General features: G+C 33.8%; 1 protein-coding gene and 1 non-coding gene across 2 annotated transcripts; both read right to left on the reverse strand.

Annotated features, from left to right (window-relative positions):
* Positions 1–82: 82 nt before the first annotated feature.
* On the reverse strand, positions 83–18,220 carry yellow-e (L-dopachrome tautomerase yellow-e). Its single transcript, XM_069057416.1, has 7 exons — positions 18,070–18,220; positions 1,618–1,755; positions 1,314–1,563; positions 1,037–1,259; positions 801–987; positions 555–749; positions 83–500 (listed from the first exon to the last, which is right to left on the reverse strand). Exons 2-7 carry the CDS (start codon positions 1,749–1,751, stop codon positions 293–295), a joined length of 1,197 nt encoding a protein of 398 aa, XP_068913517.1. The 5' UTR covers positions 1,752–1,755; positions 18,070–18,220; the 3' UTR covers positions 83–292.
* Positions 1,789–1,860, reverse strand: TRNAG-UCC (transfer RNA glycine (anticodon UCC)). Its single transcript has one exon. It is a non-coding gene; the product is annotated as a tRNA-Gly (tRNA).
* Positions 18,221–19,219: the final 999 nt, after the last annotated feature.

A 19,219-nucleotide genomic window follows, 5' to 3' on the forward strand; every position in this document is an offset into this window, starting at 1 on the left:
TCAGTTGTTACCTTCTTAAAGGTTACGATTACGAACACCTTCATATAATTTTTTAAGGAATAAATACTAAACTAAAGCCCAATTTAGGAACAATGTCTTTATTAATGCACATTCATTCGTCATATTTATTGTACAACCAAAAATAAAATTTCTATGACCTCAAAAAAACGTATTTACAACTTCTTTATTGCTAGACAAAAAATAGGAATTTACAATGAGTAAAAAAATAAATATATCTATCTAGGAATAATTTAGTTTAGAAATTTCGCGATCCAAGCAAACCCATTGACGTTCACTTATAATACAGATTGTTATTCAGTCCTGTCGCTACATTGGGCGAGGTACCGATACGAATTATCCTGAGATTGACCTCATGAGGCCCGACCGTTCTCCTGAAGAACTTCTGGAACCTGGTGCTCAACAACCAGATGGAGTTGTCCTCGTCGCGCCATCTCAATTCAGCCGCGAATTGGAGTTGTTGCGGGTCGTAAGCGATCAATCTGTTAAACCAGAATGTACATTATAAAAAACAACAACACACACACGAAGCGTACTTTTGGTTGTTGGTAACCGGGTTCCAGGCAGCAATAGACGTCTCACTCACAGGACTGAAGAAAATGGTGTCGTCACGAGGATCCAAAGCTAAACCTAGTCCTTGCGACGATTTTTTGCCGACTAGAGTGATTGGTAATTCTTCGTCTTGCCCTAAAGGTCCTTTGCGCAGCGCTGAAGTGGGAATGCTAAACAGTCTAAAATTTTGACAGTTAAAGTGGTAGGGTAGGCAACACTGTATACGTCACCTGTTGGTAGCAAGCGGTTGGAAGTACAAGGTGGCAAGTTTTGGGGACAGGGTGAGACCTACAACCCCATCCATGAGGGTGAAGCGCTCTCCTTGTACAGTGTAGTCGGAGAAATTTGGGTCTGGGAACATGGAAGGGTGGACGAGCCTCCAAGCTGTATCTCGAGCGGCGTCGTAAACTACCAACCCTAAATAAAAAAAATAAAAATTGGAATAAATCAGTGATGAGGTCTGTACCGGGGGCTGCGGTGTCCGACATGTACACAAAAGCGTGGTCACAGTTTCCTTGCACAGTTTCGTCGATCACCAAATTGGTGAGGAGCGAGTTGGGTCGCAAAACTTGTCTGGGGAAAATGACAGTTCTGACAGCCTGATCCGTGGCCAAGTCAAAAATCACCAGTTTTGGGGGACAAATCCGTTGGAAGTCTTCGAGCGCCAGGTTTACTCCCGAGTCCAAAACCTGAAATCCAACAGTAGAAGAAAAGATGTTTGCAAAACATTCCAGAGCGCCTACCCATAATCTGTTGCACGAGTCCTTTCGGATCCTGTAGACCGAGGCAAGGCCAGCACAGCTGTCATTTTGCCCTCTACCGACGCCGTGGAACCCCCAGGTGGGATAGGCTTCCAGCTGTGGACTGGAACCCGGAGGGGTGTGTCTAGGTATGACGGCGAGAGTGGCAGGCACTCCCGACCACAATCGCGGTATTGCCAGAAAAATGCGGTTGTCGGTGACTTCCAGTCCTGTGAACACGTTAGTTTCGGGTCTGCAATTAACAACCGGTCAGAATGGTGGTTCAGGTGGTGGCGGTGGTGACTACCTGAAGTTTTTGATTAGGTTGTAGTCGTACGGAAAATTGAAGTCGATGAGATTCCATTGGTTTACGACTTCTAGCTCAAGAGATAAGACGCCTGATGATAGGACGGTTAGAAAGATTGTCGCGTGTTGCCACATGATCCTGGAAAGGTAGAGTTTAGAAAAAAAAATTGAATGCGATGGCCGGGAATCGAACCCGGATCAACTGCTTGGAAGGCAACTATGCTGACCATTACACCACCATCGCACATGCGACATTGTTGAGAACTACCGATCGCTCTCTAGTGACGGTGTTTATTTAGTTGCATACCCATTAAGTATTAAGTTTTGTAATAAATTAAAATATGTATTATCAATTTGTATTAAAATAAAGTAGTTATTAGATTAATATAAATTAAAGATGAGAAATATGAAAACATATTATTTTGCTCTGTAATGCAAAAACTTTCATAAAAAATGTTATTTGTTTGCAGATATTGGCCATGACCTTGCAAATAGACTTCAAGGTAAATTGTAGTTTGCTATCAGTAATGTAGTGGTATTGTTACATTTACCAAAAAATCTATTCAGAACGTCGGAAATTAAATATGTATTACGTTTAACTTGCAAAGTTTAGACAAAAAATGTGAATAAATCACAATAGAATACCTATTCTATTTTAGACAAAACGAGCACGAGAATAAAATTCAGAGTCGTTTGTCGTTAATTGAATCTCTAATACTTATCAGAGATGAGCAGAAGTCGGTAACTGGTTGATCTTCACAACCTCATTTATTTCCTAGTAGAAGGTGTTTTTTTAACCCATATTCAAAAGTTTATTCAAAGGAGGTCTAAGCATCTTCACCGAACTGCTCTTTTGTTAAACACGAATAAATGTGAGGTCTTGTAAAAGTACTTGAAATGAACTGACTAGATTAGTCACTTGGAGAAGCTATAAATGCCTTTGAAGGCAACAAATCTATTAGAAATATGTATTTTAAAGCAAAAAATATATATAATAGAGGGAAATTATTGTCAATTGTAGCGTAAAGAATATAATTGAATTCTTATTTTTATTTAAATTTGACACGACGGGAAGAATATTTATCGTTTTATGTGGGGGTACGATACATTTCAAAATCAATGCAACGTTGAATGTTACGAAGACAGTTAATATTTGTAGAATTCTACTAACAGATGACACGGTAAAATACATTTAAAGTGCAAGGCTTCATTTAGAAAGCACGTTCTTATAAATTATTTTTTCAACGTGATGAAGGTCTGTACGCATGAATATTTTTCTCCAAATTCCACATTTTAATTTTAAAATATTAGTATTTGTGACAAAAATATCAAATATTTATTGTTAAAACAATTAAAAGAATAGTTATTTGTGTTCCAACGCCAAAAAGTATCCGAGTCTGAGAGCAAATTACTTTCTTCTTTGCATTCCGAATTACACTAAATATGTTATAAAGAAATGTTTTTTGCTGACATTGAATGACTTGACGGTAAAATAAGAACTGGCAGGTATAATGATACATTTCAATTTCAGAACAATGTTTCTTTGTGCAGTCAACTGACAGCTATGCAATTATGTGGGAATCATGAAAACAATATTCTGATTTATCTGAAGTTCGAGGTCATAATTATTGTTTACTACCAATCCATATACGGGTGCTGATATCTAGACTTGTAAAGTAAGACATCACATATTTTAAAAATAATTGCTGCAAAAAATCGAAGCAATAAATGTTAGACGAAGAAGGATGGTTGCATCGAAGTGTCATAATTACAAATTAATGCAATTACATAAATAGAATTAGTAATAAATATTGCAAAAGGATTATATTATAATGTTATTATAATATTATATTTTAATGATAAAGATAGGTAAATGTGATAATGATAAATTATGTGCAATAAAACAAAATTATAAATTTGCATAGTTTTGAGACAATCTAGATTTATGTCATCATTAAGATCATTGATTTTTGTTTCAGACATGTTTTCTTTGACTAGTGTTGTTCACTCTTTGTTCATCAAGAATAATGCATCAATTCGTAAATACTGGGTGTTGTTGATTCTTTGCAAATCATAAATGTTGCGGTTGCCATAATCACCATAATCCACAAATTACTGAACACAGGTCATAATTATTCGTCTAGAATCGTGATCGAACTTGTCGATTTTATCTCCACCTGACGCACGCTTTTCATTGTATTCCGATTCGATTATTGTTTTCGATTTTTTATGACTTTCGGTAATTAGCCATCATGTAATTATGTATTATACATATTTCACGTTTAACAATTATTTGTTGATGATCGTGTTGATTTTATTAGAGCATTAAACTGCGAGCCAATGGTGAATCGTGCTTTTTCGTTGCAACAAAATGAGACGCACACGATTTGCTAACCGTTTACTCGTATTAAGATGATCACAGTAAATTAATAACAGCATGTAACAAATTTTAATTTTTTTGTGAGTTTTGAATATTTCCTAACTATGTATGCTGCAAAAGTATTTCAAAATTCTTTTGTTCTCTTTTGTGAAGACTTTGAAAATATTTTGAAATACATATTTTAATAAAAAAAAAATTAATGCATTCTCTGGCATTGCTGTAATCGAAGTAAATTTTGAAAACACTCTCAGTTATGTGATAAAATAATTCCGTGCAACCGGCAACTGTAAGAGAAAATCAGGGAGTGGCAGACCAACGAAACGAACCCCTGGCACTGTTGAAAATGTGAAACAAGTAACGATTGATGACCCTCACACGTCTGTACGAAGACTTTCACGACAAGTGAAATTATTATACAGCACATGTCGGACAATTGTTAAGAAAGACCTGACGTTGAATTCCTATAAAATGTAGATCTTCAGACAACAGATTATGAAAACAAAGACAATGAACAAAACGATTTCCTGGATTTATCTTTCTTCGATGACGAAGCTTGCTTTCGTCTTTCAGGATATGTGAACTCACAAAATATGCGACTGTGAAGCACAGAAAATCCACATTTTTGTCTAGACTCGCCATCAAACCCCAAAAAAATAAAAGGAGAAAAATGAGAATTTATGACAGTTTATTTACGTTACAAGACCGGTAGTAACGTTTTTATGGACGAGCTAGTGAATTACAGGAGTTGTAAACTAGCGAGGCCATAATGCGTCTACCGGTCGTGTGACGTACAAGATTTTTTAGTATACTAAGACAATTATTTAAAAGAAAAGAAATTTAAATAAAAAAATTTGGCTTTGAAAAAGATTGCTATGCCTTGTTACTATGATAACAAACGATTCATCAAAATTCAGTCTGTCGAAGTTTTTCATGTAATTTCTTTCATTTGCGCTAACTTCCTTTAATAAAATGTATTCTCACAACCGAACCGAAGCAGAAGTCAAGTTTTCTTCCCAGACCATCTTTTGGAGAAGGTAGATAGTGCGCGATCAAACTTATTGCTCCAAAAATCATCGGGAAGATATTTGACAGAGTACAAGTTGTTCTACAATTGGAGAATACGAAATAAAGTTGTTTGGATTGATCAAAGGGTAATGCTTGCCTTTAGAAAACCATTTCAATGATATAAGTAATTGTACATTTAATTTATAATAAATAAAATCCAATAAATGTGACAAATTATTTGACATTTGCTACCGGCCGCCGTGGAAAGTAAAACGGACTAACATGTGTCTACCGGACTCGTCGTCAAGGCAGTAGACACCTACTACTAGCACAGTATACTAAAAATAATATTATAGTATATTTGTTGATATTTTATTCCGGATGCAGAAAGACTAGTGATCGTATAAAATAGATGTAACAAATGTTTTTTTATTATTTTTGAAAGTATAGCACATTCCATCATGATAATAATCATGTAGTTTTTTCTTTCATTTTGTTTCAACTATTAGTTGCTAGTAGTTATTGCTTAAGGCTATTTTACTCGTGACATTGATCAAAATTGTAACAATGCCATTCGAAAAATTGCTAAGCAACAATCTCTTTGAATGATCTAAAATTTTTACTAGTAGTACAATAAAACGGACTAGTCTCCATACAATTATCATTGTCCTCTAAAAGTCTGCCTCAAGTATACAGATTATTTATTATCCTATTATTGAACTTAAAATGAAACTAAATTTAAATATTTGTTAAGACATCCAGCACAGGACCGCAACTGTCATCACCATTAGGTTGTTGCAAATATTTTTTTAAATTCACTTTATTGGAAACCTTTGTGAAATTTGTTTCTAATGAGATTTCAGAGTTCTGAAGATTTTTTTTAAATATGTATGTTTAAGTTGATAAAAATAAGACTTCTTTATTTTTTGTGTAATTGGGTTTATTACCAGCAGAAAAATATATCTGTTTTTTACATTGCATTTTTAAACAATTTCATTTATCCAAATATCATTTTTCGTTTTCATAAAGACTTTTGAATTTCCTGTTCGAGCTGAGTTGTCTACTAATGTAATCTTCAAATATATTATTACGCTGTTCTATTATCAGATACCAGTGCCGCGGTAATCATATCGGATTAATCCGTCATTGCGGATATTAAAATTAACTAAGGATAAAATATAAATCAACTTAAAATAAGCATGTAATTAATGTTGACCAATCCCCACGGCAAATCGAGTGTGCGTACTTGCAACGTCATCTTGTTACGTGTTGAAATGTTAATTTTAGAGCAATATGACAAGATCACAATTCAACTCTTTAAATCTGACAATACGTTAAGATATTGTTTGTCAATAGGAGTTATTGTGTTTGGTTCAAGCAAAAAAATTTAAAGTTGTTTTTTTACTACCGCAATAGAAAGTAAGCAATTCCTCCCTCCTTTTGGGGAACGAAATATGATATTCTCTCCCTAAGTAGTAAAAGTAAAATGCCAGGTTGACATTTTTCGAAAAATGTATTTGTTCATTATTCAGATTACAGATATTTTGGCAGCGTTGTTTTAAATAATACGGAATATGATTTTAACGATTGTTTGAAAAATAAGGCAAAACAACATCTTCCACAACTTTTTTGAAATTTATTTCCGTCATCCATTGATGGAATACTCGTAGATCTAGAATCCATTCTATGTAGAGAAATTTTGCATTTCTTAAGCTTATGGCAATGTTAACTTAATTTCGATAATGAGGTTAGTAGAATTTTGTCGAAACATATACTTAATCTGCATATTAAGTTAATTATGATAATGATTGACAAACTGAAATTGTTTCATTTTTACCCTTGGTGCACCTGTTTAAATTATAATTATAACTTAGCTAAGTCATCACTGGGTCAACGTCTTACCGACGAGTTTACCATCAATCAATGACAACACAATTCAAGTTTATGATAATTATTATAATTCGTAATTTTGTTGTTCACGCGAATTTCCAATGGGGACATCGCATTATATAACGAATGGAGGTCATTAACTACTCGAAACGAGAACTGAAAGTGTTTCAGTTTCGTAACGCGACGTGTACATTCTAAACTGAAAAAAACACGGTCCTGTCGCATTTTTTCAAAAGGGGAAAATTGACCCTGTTACCGCGTCCTTGACAATCCTCCGCACATTTGCATTCGTCTAATCCACGTCCGTATTATTTATCGACGCGGTTTCACAATTGTTTTTAGTAATATTTACCGGATTTATTCATGCAAATCACGTTGTGGGGCTGATTAAATGGCAAACAATGACGATGAATTATCTCTTTGGCGTTTCTTCAGCCGCCACTGGAGATGACGGAACTAATGGGTAAAATGTCGACAAATAGCGTGTAAGTGGCATCTGTTTCAGAATTGACATTGACTTAAAAAAGTGTAATTAGTCTGGGAAGAAATGGTCGATGAGCGGTAACGAGCGTGGTAATTTAATGTTCTGGGCAGATTTGGTGTTTTACTAGCTGTGACTAATTGAGTTGATGGGTTGCCAAAGGATAAATTACCAAATTAATTTAATGCTCCACTATAGATACGAGAGACGTTTAAAATTTAGTGGAAAAATAAATTGTTGTCTTTTCGGCAACGGTTTGTGACTTAAAAACAATTCAAATGATTGCTCAGAAATGTTTATGTACCTATACCAAATTCATTTTTTTTGTGGTAAGCAAAACAATGTTTATTTTTCGACTGAACAGTTTTTTTGTTAAAGCTGATCTGGGAGTATTGAATATTTTTGCAGGACTTGACAGAAATGAACTAATACAATAAAAGAACCATCGAAAGAATTAGGGAAATAACGTAAAATAAACAGGAAAATTTTGTATCTGTCATTTATGGCAACAAATGAAGGTATGATCAAAATGAGGTTATGGATCTCAAGCATTAAGAAACGATCTACGTTTGGAAAAGAGAAAACCACGGCCTGCTTGGCAACATATTTATTTGAACACTCGTTACAAAATGTTAAGCATCGAGAAAAATTCAATCACAAATCATTATGAGACTGAGAAAGTTCAAGAAAATGTAATGGTTCATGCGTTGCTTCTAAAGAAAATATTGCAATATACGAAACGTGAGAAATGAACTAAATATAACTTTTATTTTAGCGTTTAGCGATTTAGCACCAGTACTGTAGAATTGTATCGCACGTTCAAATGAAATCCTAGGCTGAGTAGGCGTTGGAAAAATTAAACCGTTTAGAACAGTGTAAAGTTTGAATTTCCCGCCGTTTGACACGAATGACATTTGTTTATGTTTAATGGGGACATAATTGAACGTGTTTGTTTTCCGCAAAGGGTGCTCTTAGATATTTGCTTGGAGAATAGGAATCGTTAAGTTATTCTATTTTTAATGTAAAACATTACAAAGAAAGAAAAATAGAAAGATTTTTTGGCTCTAAATTTTAGGTTAGCTGTCAACATGCTCTAATTAATCTACGCTTTAAAAAAGCACAACAATTGACGGTTTTCAACGCCTTCTCAGCCCAGGATATCTACAATAAGTGCAAATAACAAATATTTCGATATAAAATGATTATTAACTTTGCGTTAGATGAGAAAAGCATGAATAACCTATGAGAAGAAAATAGTTTTCACCTCGTTCTTAATTAATTAATTTAGCATCAAATTAGTTTTTGTAGTGTGACAAAATTCCCACACGAACTGACGAAATTCTTCAGGTTTTGTTGATTAGTCGGAAAATTATACAGCTAGAACAAATATGGCACATTTTTACCAAGATCAGCTTTATTTGGATTTTTTGCACATGTTTATTTCTATTCAGCAGATAATGTAATTAGTTTCACCAAATCTGAATCTTTCAAATTACCTTATAAAGTACAGTAAAACACTTGTCAGAGAATAAGAAAAGAACCATACAATAAAACAACAAGAGAAGAAAATCGCTTTGAGTAATTATTGTGAATGGGAATAAGTAAAATGTCTTAAAAGAACTATTTAGGTTAATTGGTCTGGGAAGTTTTCACATTATCAAGAAACAAAAATAACAGTGTAAGAGTAGTAGGCTTGAGTTTATAAAAATATGTAATTATTTGAAGTTTGCTTAATCTCATTACGTCAAACAAGTATAATAATTAAAGAATGATTAGCAAAAATGAGCTGTCATAAGGCGTCAACTTTTGCTACTGTTTTTTAGATTATTTAGAGATACTCATAATTGAAATCCTAACATTTGTTGCAAAAATGTTGTCTAAGAAAAATTCTGTTGTCCCGTTGTGTTGTCCAAACTTGTTGAAACTCAACAAATAGAATAATAAAAACGGATTCATCACATTCACATTTACAAAATTTATTTTTCCTTCATCTTTTTTAGTTCTTCGTTGTCTTTTGTAAACGTGTTTCATCTATTTTAGCTTCAAACAGAAACGCGACTTACGCATGTTATGGAAATATGAAAAAAATTTCTTCACCAAAAAACTGAGAAAAATTTTCCTAGTCAAAACTCTTTTTATCATATCTTGGGCAATTTTAATTTGAAGCCCTTTAATTAATTTCATGGTTTTATGTTATAATAACAACAATTTTCCCTGCTTCAAGATTATAATTGTATTCAACTGAAAACAAATTATATTTTTATAAACGCACCACACACTCGCGTTTGAAGTTGATAACACATTACATTAAAAGAGTTTTTTTCATAAATGACACCATCATCTTTTTTCCATTTTACCAAATCCTGCTTGAACCACCGAAAAATTCCCGAATTAGAGACGTCCCTCATATTCTTCGAAACCACAAACATTCAAATTAAATACCAATTATATCTAGAATCTTACAAGTCGAAGAAACAAAGCTCCTTCGTGGAACCCATTTTACTGAACAATGTCGCAACATGTATTTATCACAGACACATGCAAATAAAGCGTAAAGCGTAGATATTAATTAATCACAATCGGTGAAAAATTGCTCCACCACGCCTGACGCAAACCATTGCCAAACCGTACCATCGCCCGTGGCAATTTTTTTTTTAACGCAAAAAATTCGGCATTCACCACCAATTCTACTCTTGTCGCGTGTTGCACTCGATCCTTCAATGCCAACCACCCAATCCAGACAACTCTTCCTGTCCCAGCACCTCTACAAGTTCTCTAATCCATAACAACTCCATCTCGTTACATAAACGCATGAAGAATTTGCACGTTTATTGTCACGCCTGTGTGTGGCCTTGGCTTCACTTTCCACACTAGAAGACAACTGTTCCACTACACTCCATTGGCCCTATTGTCTACGAGATTCGGCCCCAAATCTTGACACCTCGTCGGTCGACAAACAATGAATCAGCAGGATTTGCTGCTTGCGCCGCTTCAAAAACAATCCTGCGACCCGAGAATGATGGTTCCGCTGCTCTCGACGATGCACTTCCTGCAAATGTCAGCGCGTTGCGACATTTCGATTGGAAAACTGAAGTTTCCTGCTGGAAAATGAGGCGACGCTCTGGTGGCTCGGACAGTTGGAACAAAGACAGTCTTTAGACTCATAACAATAATTCAGACGCAACGTAGCGTAACAATAGTTTTTAAACGGTAGAGGATATGTCTGTTGGAGCCGGCTAATGGGATTGCGGCAAGTTGGAAGTCTTTTGTTTACAAGACGTCGACTAATGAAAGTTTATTGGACAACTTGTTACACGATCTTGTCAATTCAGGCGGCCTGGTTTAATTAGTTGCATTTTTCACTGGATTATGAAATGGTCGGTTCCTTGTCGATTTACATCTCTTAATTTATGAAGTGGGTGGTACTGCGGCATCAATCATGTGATATAATCGTCGACTCTCTGCATTGACCTGATTGGGTCTAGATGTGATAATTTTTTAAATTAATTTACTTCGAGGGTGTGGCTCTGCACTCACACACCCAAGGACAACACAAAACGGTCTTATGTATTCTACACACGAGTGAAATTCGATCGGGAAATTTCCAAATCATTTCCTTTCCAATGAACTAAATCGACGTAAGTGTGGTCAATTGGAATTCTAATTGGTTCCAATTTATTGGTACCTACTTTTTCTAAACGCGAAATTGCAACATCCCACTGGACAAAATTGTACTTTTTATTCCTCTCTGTGTTTTTTCTCTTTGAAATTGTTCCAGATTTTACCGTTATGCTACAAGATCTTCGAAAGATTTTTCTTTTGTTTTATTCTATTTGATGCTGCAATTTTTCCGCATATTTGCCCAGCCCTAGCAGTAACCCACCTCTTTACCTTGGCTCTCTTAGCTTGGAAATGTTCACCTCTTTTCCATTCACTTGACGTTTTAATTTAAGGGCATTGGAAACAAACCCGAACAATAATCTGATTAAGAAACGATCTTTCATTCACTTTCACTTTTTGGACTTTGATCTAGTGGCAGTTACAATATCGAAATGCATTGTAACGACCAATTGTTAATGCAGAAAAAAAATAAAAGCAAAAACAATGATTTTTTTTTTGAACAAGTACGAATATGGAAGAAAACAATTGTTTGCGTAATCGACATATTCCTTTAATTATAGTTCGCGTATGTGTAATTATTTAAACATTTTACATTACATTGTTGAATAAGTGATTGATGATTTATTTACTCCAAGAATAATAAATAAGGCAATTGCAAACCAAAATCTAGAAGTACTGATACGACTTCTCTACTCGATCATTTTTTACTTGATGATTCGTTTTTTAATCAAATATTTAGTTTATATACAGGGTTGTTAAAAATTATTGTAAAAGTCGAAGCAAGCCACGTCAATGTTATGAAATTTTTGCCGCTCTATACAAACATGGCGTGAACTGTCAATAGTGTCAATTGTGTGAACGGTGTCTAGGTATTCACTTAATCACATAATTTTGATCATTTTCATATGGAGCGGCAATCATAAATTTTACATTCAGTTTTTACGCCAACTAGGACTACAATCATTTATGATTAATGACCTGTACTTTACATTTATCATATTTTGATATTCTGTCAGCATCTGTCAAAAAATTGTATCCGTTTGTTTTCTTACCTGGCTAACGCTTTTAGAGAACATATTGTTAAGTAGGTACTTAAATCAATGTACATAAATATAAAATTGTTATTGTTATTAATGTAGATTTTAAAATTATGAAATTAAATATAAAAAATAAAAAAACGCAATGGACCATGAAAGAGCAAAGTCGTGTCATAGATTGAACCACACGAGTATGATGTCAAAACGTAATTTTAGTTAAAGTTCAGTTTATGGTGGTTCGACACGAAGAGTGAGAACTAAATTTAATTGAAATCTCAATGTTTAACGTTCGAAAATCATTTAAAATATCGTTTTTGAGTTACGTTTTATATTGGTGTACAAACGGAAATCCACAGACCGTAATTAACAAACCTCATTAAGTAACTATACATACTTTGTTATAAATTGACACTATCTAAGTGGATTTAGCGCAATAGACGCAATTAGAGTTGTTATAATAATTAAAAATCCGACTGTAATAATCTAATAACACAGTCAATGGCGTTATTTATTAGCAATGTCAAGTCAGGTTCATAAATGTCAGCAAAAACGTGATCCATTTCACGGCTGTTGTGACACACAATAAAGATGACTGTTACGTCTTCCTTTCGTAAAAAGTGAAAATAATCGTAGGTGATTGGTTGTTTTCTGATGTTGTTTTTTTCTTTGAATGGTGAATGATATAAGTAAGAACAATAATGTGAAATTCCAGAGATTTATGGTAATGAGCGGTTACAGCGTGTGGAGGAAGTGATAAATTCGTCGGTGCATATAAATGCAACAGCGTGCGATGAAAAGGTGATGAAAAGGAATTTGAGGTGACCCTGGCACCGTAACGCCAAAATTTTGGGATCCTGTCTGTCAAGATTCGAAGTTTTTTTTTATAATCTAATCGCAGTTTGATAAAAAAAATAATGAACTGTTAATTTGTAAAATTAAAAATGAAAAAAATTGTTTTGTGTCTTGTTTTTATAAAGAACTAGTCGAGTCAATGAAGGTTTTTATTTCTTAATCCTCAAGAAGATTTTGATGATTTTTTTAGAGATGAAATTAGTTTCATTTTCTCTTCCTTCTTGTCGCGGGATGTTATAACGCACTGTTGCCAAATGCTCACCTCCGTGATTGCCACATCTGCAACGGTACGTATCATAAAATTCTCGTTTCGAAATGAAATGACAAAAATATTCGCTGGCTTTCCGACTAACAACACGGAGGCTTAAAAAGTTCGTCGTGTGAACAGTTAATGGCAAAAAGCTGACACCTTGCTAAATCGATTGGTCATGTATAGGTAAACTTCCAAAAAAAAAAAGTTCAAAAATTGTCGTGTACAAAAGGGCGTTATCCAAAATTTTCGACTTACGTAGCGTGTCAAATAGCCAATGTTCAAATCTTTTTTTTGGTGGAAACTTTGTAATATTTTCTGCAGCGGTTTGGTTGTAAAAAAATAAACAATTTTCAAATTAGCATTGCATCTTATGGGAAGAATAAAATTGAAATGGCTGTATCTCTGTTCGACGCTCGCCAAAAATTCGTTAATTTTGCCGTATTTTTACGTTCCTCACTCCATTGCTCGAGAACTAAGCCTCAAATCGAAAAAATGTATTCTTTAAGAACTAAAGACCGATATTCTCTGATTATGATGGTGTTTGTTATTATAATTTTGACGGAATATTAGTCAAGTTATGATTAAAAATCTAACGTAGCAACAAAATCTCTAAGCGATTAGAAATTCAAACCTCGATCACCCTCCCGAACCTCGCGGTTCTCCAATGTCATCTGACCTATCAACCAAAACAAACTATCATCAGTTCATCACGATAATAATAATAATCAATAAATAATTTCCACCGCTTGTAATTGCATAAATAATATTATAATTTCCCAGAGTTCTGAGAAGCTTCTTGTAAGACAAAATGAGTTTGCAGAATAACGAAAAAACCACGAAGGAAGACAACTCAAAACTTAAAACCAGAAATTTGTAATGACATCTGGGCTAAATTGCCAACATAAATTTTCAAACATTGGTAGCACCATGCACTGCTGTTAAAGCAGACCCAGGTCATATCGAATTCTTGATTCGCACTATAATCGTGTCAAAAATAAATTACCTAGTATTTAGGGATATTCGTTACTAGGTTGCCATAAATTTGGTTAGGTTGGAGGCTATGTGGTTTCTGGTGACAAACAAAAGATATCGTAACCATATCGAATTTGCTTTGTGATAACTGCATGATTCCGTGGTTTCTTTCTTTTTCAAGAAACATTTTTAATTGTCAACTCTTATAAACAGACGAAAATAAAATGACAGCTTCTTTTGTTTATTGTCCTTGTGAACTTGTGATATCCTCTGGTTTATCCTGTTCCAGCCAATTCAAATCGTTGATAAGGGATCATGTGATAAATGAATATAAACCCTCTTTTGTATATGTAACAGACATCTGTTAAGGAATGAATTCACTTGTCGATTTTTTCATACTAACGTCAGTAACCTTTATTTAAAAAACGCAACGCAACGCAACCTTGTTAACGCGCCACGTTCTGTGAAACCCACTTTTCCGACATATCGAGCTTCATTACTCGAGAAAGTAGATTTTTAATTCGTTTCAATTTTGCTGGTATCTATAATTAATACAAAAATTCGAAGTGTGTCCCAGAATGGTTTTTTTTTGTAAAGTTCAGAAGTCGTCTTGCACATTTTACATAATTTGTTGCAAAGTAATTTACATATTTGTGAAAAAAATTCGCTGGACGTGTTGCGCAACTCACACATGTATAAAACCGAAACCTTCATGGTGGAAACCACATTAATTTTCCAAGCCAATGAAATATAAATACTTGAATTTATTGCCGCCGCTAATTTGATCACGTTATTATGAAGATCACCGTAATTAAGACGGAAATACCGACGTGCCACAAAAAATAAATCAACAATTACCGACTCCTGTTAACAGTTTCGTCACTATTTTTTAATAACGAAAAATTGTAAGGCGTTAATGTGGGTCAGGTGCGTCGTGAATAATTACTTTCAAATTTGGCAATAGGATCATTACGAGCAGATTATGTGAACAAAACAGAACGATTCGTTGATTTCATGTAAATTAAAGGAGATTTACGGAATTGTGTGAAATGATGTAATTAGTGCGGCCTTGAGTGGCGTCTGAAAATGCAAATTTTGGAAAATTTGATTTTTTTTGATCGGCGATCGTCTGATGTTGTTCTGGGTTGTGGGCATCGGACCACGAAATCATTTCCTGATTTGGCACGCTTTTTGCACTTTGAGTATGACATTGACAGCAACGGAAATATTCTCCATTTTTTAAGGTTTCGCAAAATCAACTGAATTCGCCAAAAATATTATTGTCTCAGATCAAACACACCATGATGGGGAGTCACACAAAATATTCTCACAATACACATTTTACTCTAATGCAGAGTAGTAGGAGTAGTAGGACGTTTTTATCGCGATAAACATTTTTTATTGGTTCAGCAAGCGCTGAACACGCACGTTTGATGTACGTGGAAATTAATCTAAATTAAATTAATTTTATAAGTATAATTAAATAAGAGTGTTAAGAAACGTATTTTCCAGGTATTAATGTAACATCTAATTTTTAATGAAATTGTTTCATATTTTCTTCAATAGATTTGAACTTTAGTCTGCAGATTTACAATATTGTTTAATTTCAAATTTAAAAAAAAAATTGTCACGTAATACCGAACATTACGATAATTTTGAAATTTTTCTGTCATCTTTGATCATATTTAAATAACTACTAACTAGGAACATTAGACCAAGCACCGATTGCGTTACGAATTTTTGGAATATGAGTTGTTGCTTTTGAGGAAAAACAACGATGGCGATTAAAGAAAACATCTGTTATCTTCTAATAATGTTGGAGATTTAACTCAAATAAATAAATTTGTTTTTTTTTATAAATCTCCTTATACCTAAATACCTCGGAATATTATTTTTTATAAATTTCCAAGAAATATCAAGCTGACTATTTCACTTCTTAAACGCATATTATCTTTTCGTTCTTAAAATGGGAAAGCAAATGCTTACTTTTTGTTGAGGTAGTAAAAACACATTTTTGAAGTGTGTTTTACATAAATATTAATATTTTAATATTTTTTATCACTAGTTATAATAATAATAACAACAATTTAGAATTGTATTTTAATTTAGATTCACTATATTTTTTTTCTTTTCTAAGAATACGTGAACCACCCATGAAAATGGTCTATAATTCTATTTATAGTATTTTAATTAAATTTGTTTTTTTTTAATTTTTTGTTTTTCCTAATTCAATTTAAAGACAACATTATTGGACGGAACTGCACATTAAAGACAAATTACAAATCATTCATAACACTTCTTGGACGTCGGAAATTAACAATTGAAAACCTTCAAAATTATATTATGATGACTAATCATGATCAATGGACCATTTTGGAAATATTTTAGTTTTAGAGAAGTTATAGATTCATCGAGACGAAGAAAAACAGTAACAAAAACATTTAGATAATTTTGGCAAAATTTGAATGACATTTGACAGCTTAATAAATAGCTATTTAGCGTTATTTTGTGTAACGAGTGGAATATTTGCGGGACGAGCGCAGCGAGATCCCGCAAAATCACACGAGTTACACAAAATTGCATTTCCTAATGTGTTACATACAAGATTTTTTCTAATTTTGACAAAAAAAAAGTTTCTTCAAACGTTAAACGAAGTAATAAATTTCATTAATAATAAATTATTATCGTGTTAAAATATCAAGTAGGTAAGTAGGCACGGTTATTTTGCTTAAAAACAAAAAATTATAACAGTGTCAAATTGACGATACAATAAATTTTTCCTAACCAGTTAGGAAAGATTTTACTTTTCGTAACCAGTTACGAAAAGTGTGACGTTTCCAAACGTCAATTAATTTTGAAAAGTGTCACTTTATATGTCAAAATTAGAAAAAATAATTTTCGAAAAGTCTTGTATGTACTAGAAAAATCTTAAGAACTACCGCCAACTATGCTTTTTTCTTTAGATTTCTAATTTGGTAAATCATGCTGGTTCTCTATGATGTCTTAGAAGGAACAAATTTAAAAACGAAGGAAAATTGGATTAAGAAATTTTGTTTCAGTTTTAGTATTTAATGGACTTAAGAGATGAGAACTTTTTTATCAACTTGAAACTATAAGAAATAGAGAAAAGGGAAAAAACAAATCTAAATAAACTTGCAGGTAAAGAAACTGTTGAAAAAGTAGCAATTGATGAGTATGTAAAGCAGAAAAAGAAATATCAAAAATTTCTGAAATTCTGAAAAATAGAGGAAATGAAAAAATCAATAAGTAAACCTTAATTATATTGTACTTTTTTATTTAGTTTTTTCCTTGTTACAAAGAAAAATAGTACAGTTGTGTAGAATTAACAACAAAATTCAAAATTAAAATATATGATAAATTATTATTTATAGAATATTAAATTTAAACATTTTAATAATTAATCTTCATTCAATTCAATTTTCAAAAATTTGTAAAATACATAAAAGAAATAAGTGATATATGAAAACAAGTTAATTTCTGTCAATTTATTATAATAGTAGGTATCATGCACACGTCGTGCATCCAAAAATACTTAATAAATGAGAAAAAGATTTTTTTTTACAATTATAATGGTTCTAAAAATGTTTATATGAAGGAAATTACATTATTTCAGCAAGTTTACCTTTACATATTAAAATATTTATTTATTTATTATTATTAATATTACAGGGACGTTATTACTAATTTTTCTAAATTTAAATAATATTAAACCAGGAGTAAATAATGTTTTGCTAGAGTTGTGAGAAAAGAATTGATTTCTCAAGCCGAAATTAGTCTGAATAGGTTAAAAAATGTCTTCGGAATACGCAATAAAAATATTTTCTCATGCGTAATCGGTAATAATAGGTGTAAATATTGCCACACTGTAGCAAGAGAAAAAAACGAAGCGGAAAGGTGTGACTGCAACGCTTATCTTGCGCAAGCAATTTTTCAACACTCACCCTCCGCTCCGGAGAACGTCTAGAAATCCTCAAAGTCCGGCTCAACACTGTACAACCACGCACCTTACCTCCGGCACGCAACTGCCACTATTTGGCAGCACAATACCGGCATGTCTTAAGTTCTGGATCACTTTCGCTGGCCCCCCCTTCTGGTGGCCTCGGCGAGCCCCCAAATGCGAGTCACACCCGCAGGACAATACTCTCTCTCTTCAGGACGACCTTAACACCGGACGATATCCGCTTCGGTTCACGCCAAATATCATTTCCACGGCACGGTTGGTTCGGCCGACCGAGAAGTTTCCCGTTTTGTGACACCTTAGACGATTCAACTTTCGACGACTAGGATTTTTGTAATTTTATCGGTGTGGGACTAATGGGCTCGGTGCACGATAAGTGGAGTGGCTTTTCACTTGTGTGCGTTTCGAAACTTTTATAATGAGCTATCCGTTTACGGGGACATGTTGGGCATTCTGAACGCTGCCGGACTTTCTACCAGATACGTTATGATCTGGAATTGTACGCAGGTTTAGTGGGTTTGCCGGAGAACGTTGGGCTTCCGGATGGTTGCGAAACTGGTGCGAAGGGTTTTTGATGTGTTGACGAAATTATCTGAAGCTCGTGGCAAAGACGCGGTGAAGCTTTATCTCCACAGCAATGTAAAGGCTAAAGACCTAACCCAGTTAGTCATAATAAATGTAGATCGGGTCTTATCTCAAAGCAAGCAAAGCGGCTTAGGTGTTAAATACCAACAAATTAGTAGTGCAAGAAGTTGTCGTAAGATAAAGGTACCTATAATAGCTGAATGTAGACATAGGGGACCGTACTATTTATTTTTTAATTTTACAAGAAGTCTTGATCTATAAACCATGTCGGAAAATAGTATTCTTTCAGTTTTGCACGTGTTTGGTTTATATTACATACATTACATCGGGTGTTCATTTAAATTTCTCCCCAAAGTTGGCGCTGAACGCACCACAGATTACGGATCACGGATCAGCTTCTTAAATCTAACCTCACTTTTTGCGTTGTTTGTCTTTTTACTCAGCAGAGTGGCGAGTGGTGTGATCCCAATCGACTCTTCAATGCCAACTTTAAGAAGAAATTTAAATGAACAGCCAATACTACAAACAATAAAGAATGGATTCGAAAT

This window comes from Tenebrio molitor, chromosome 9 (assembly GCF_963966145.1).
Source record: "Tenebrio molitor chromosome 9, icTenMoli1.1, whole genome shotgun sequence".
NCBI lineage: Eukaryota > Metazoa > Arthropoda > Insecta > Coleoptera > Tenebrionidae > Tenebrio > Tenebrio molitor.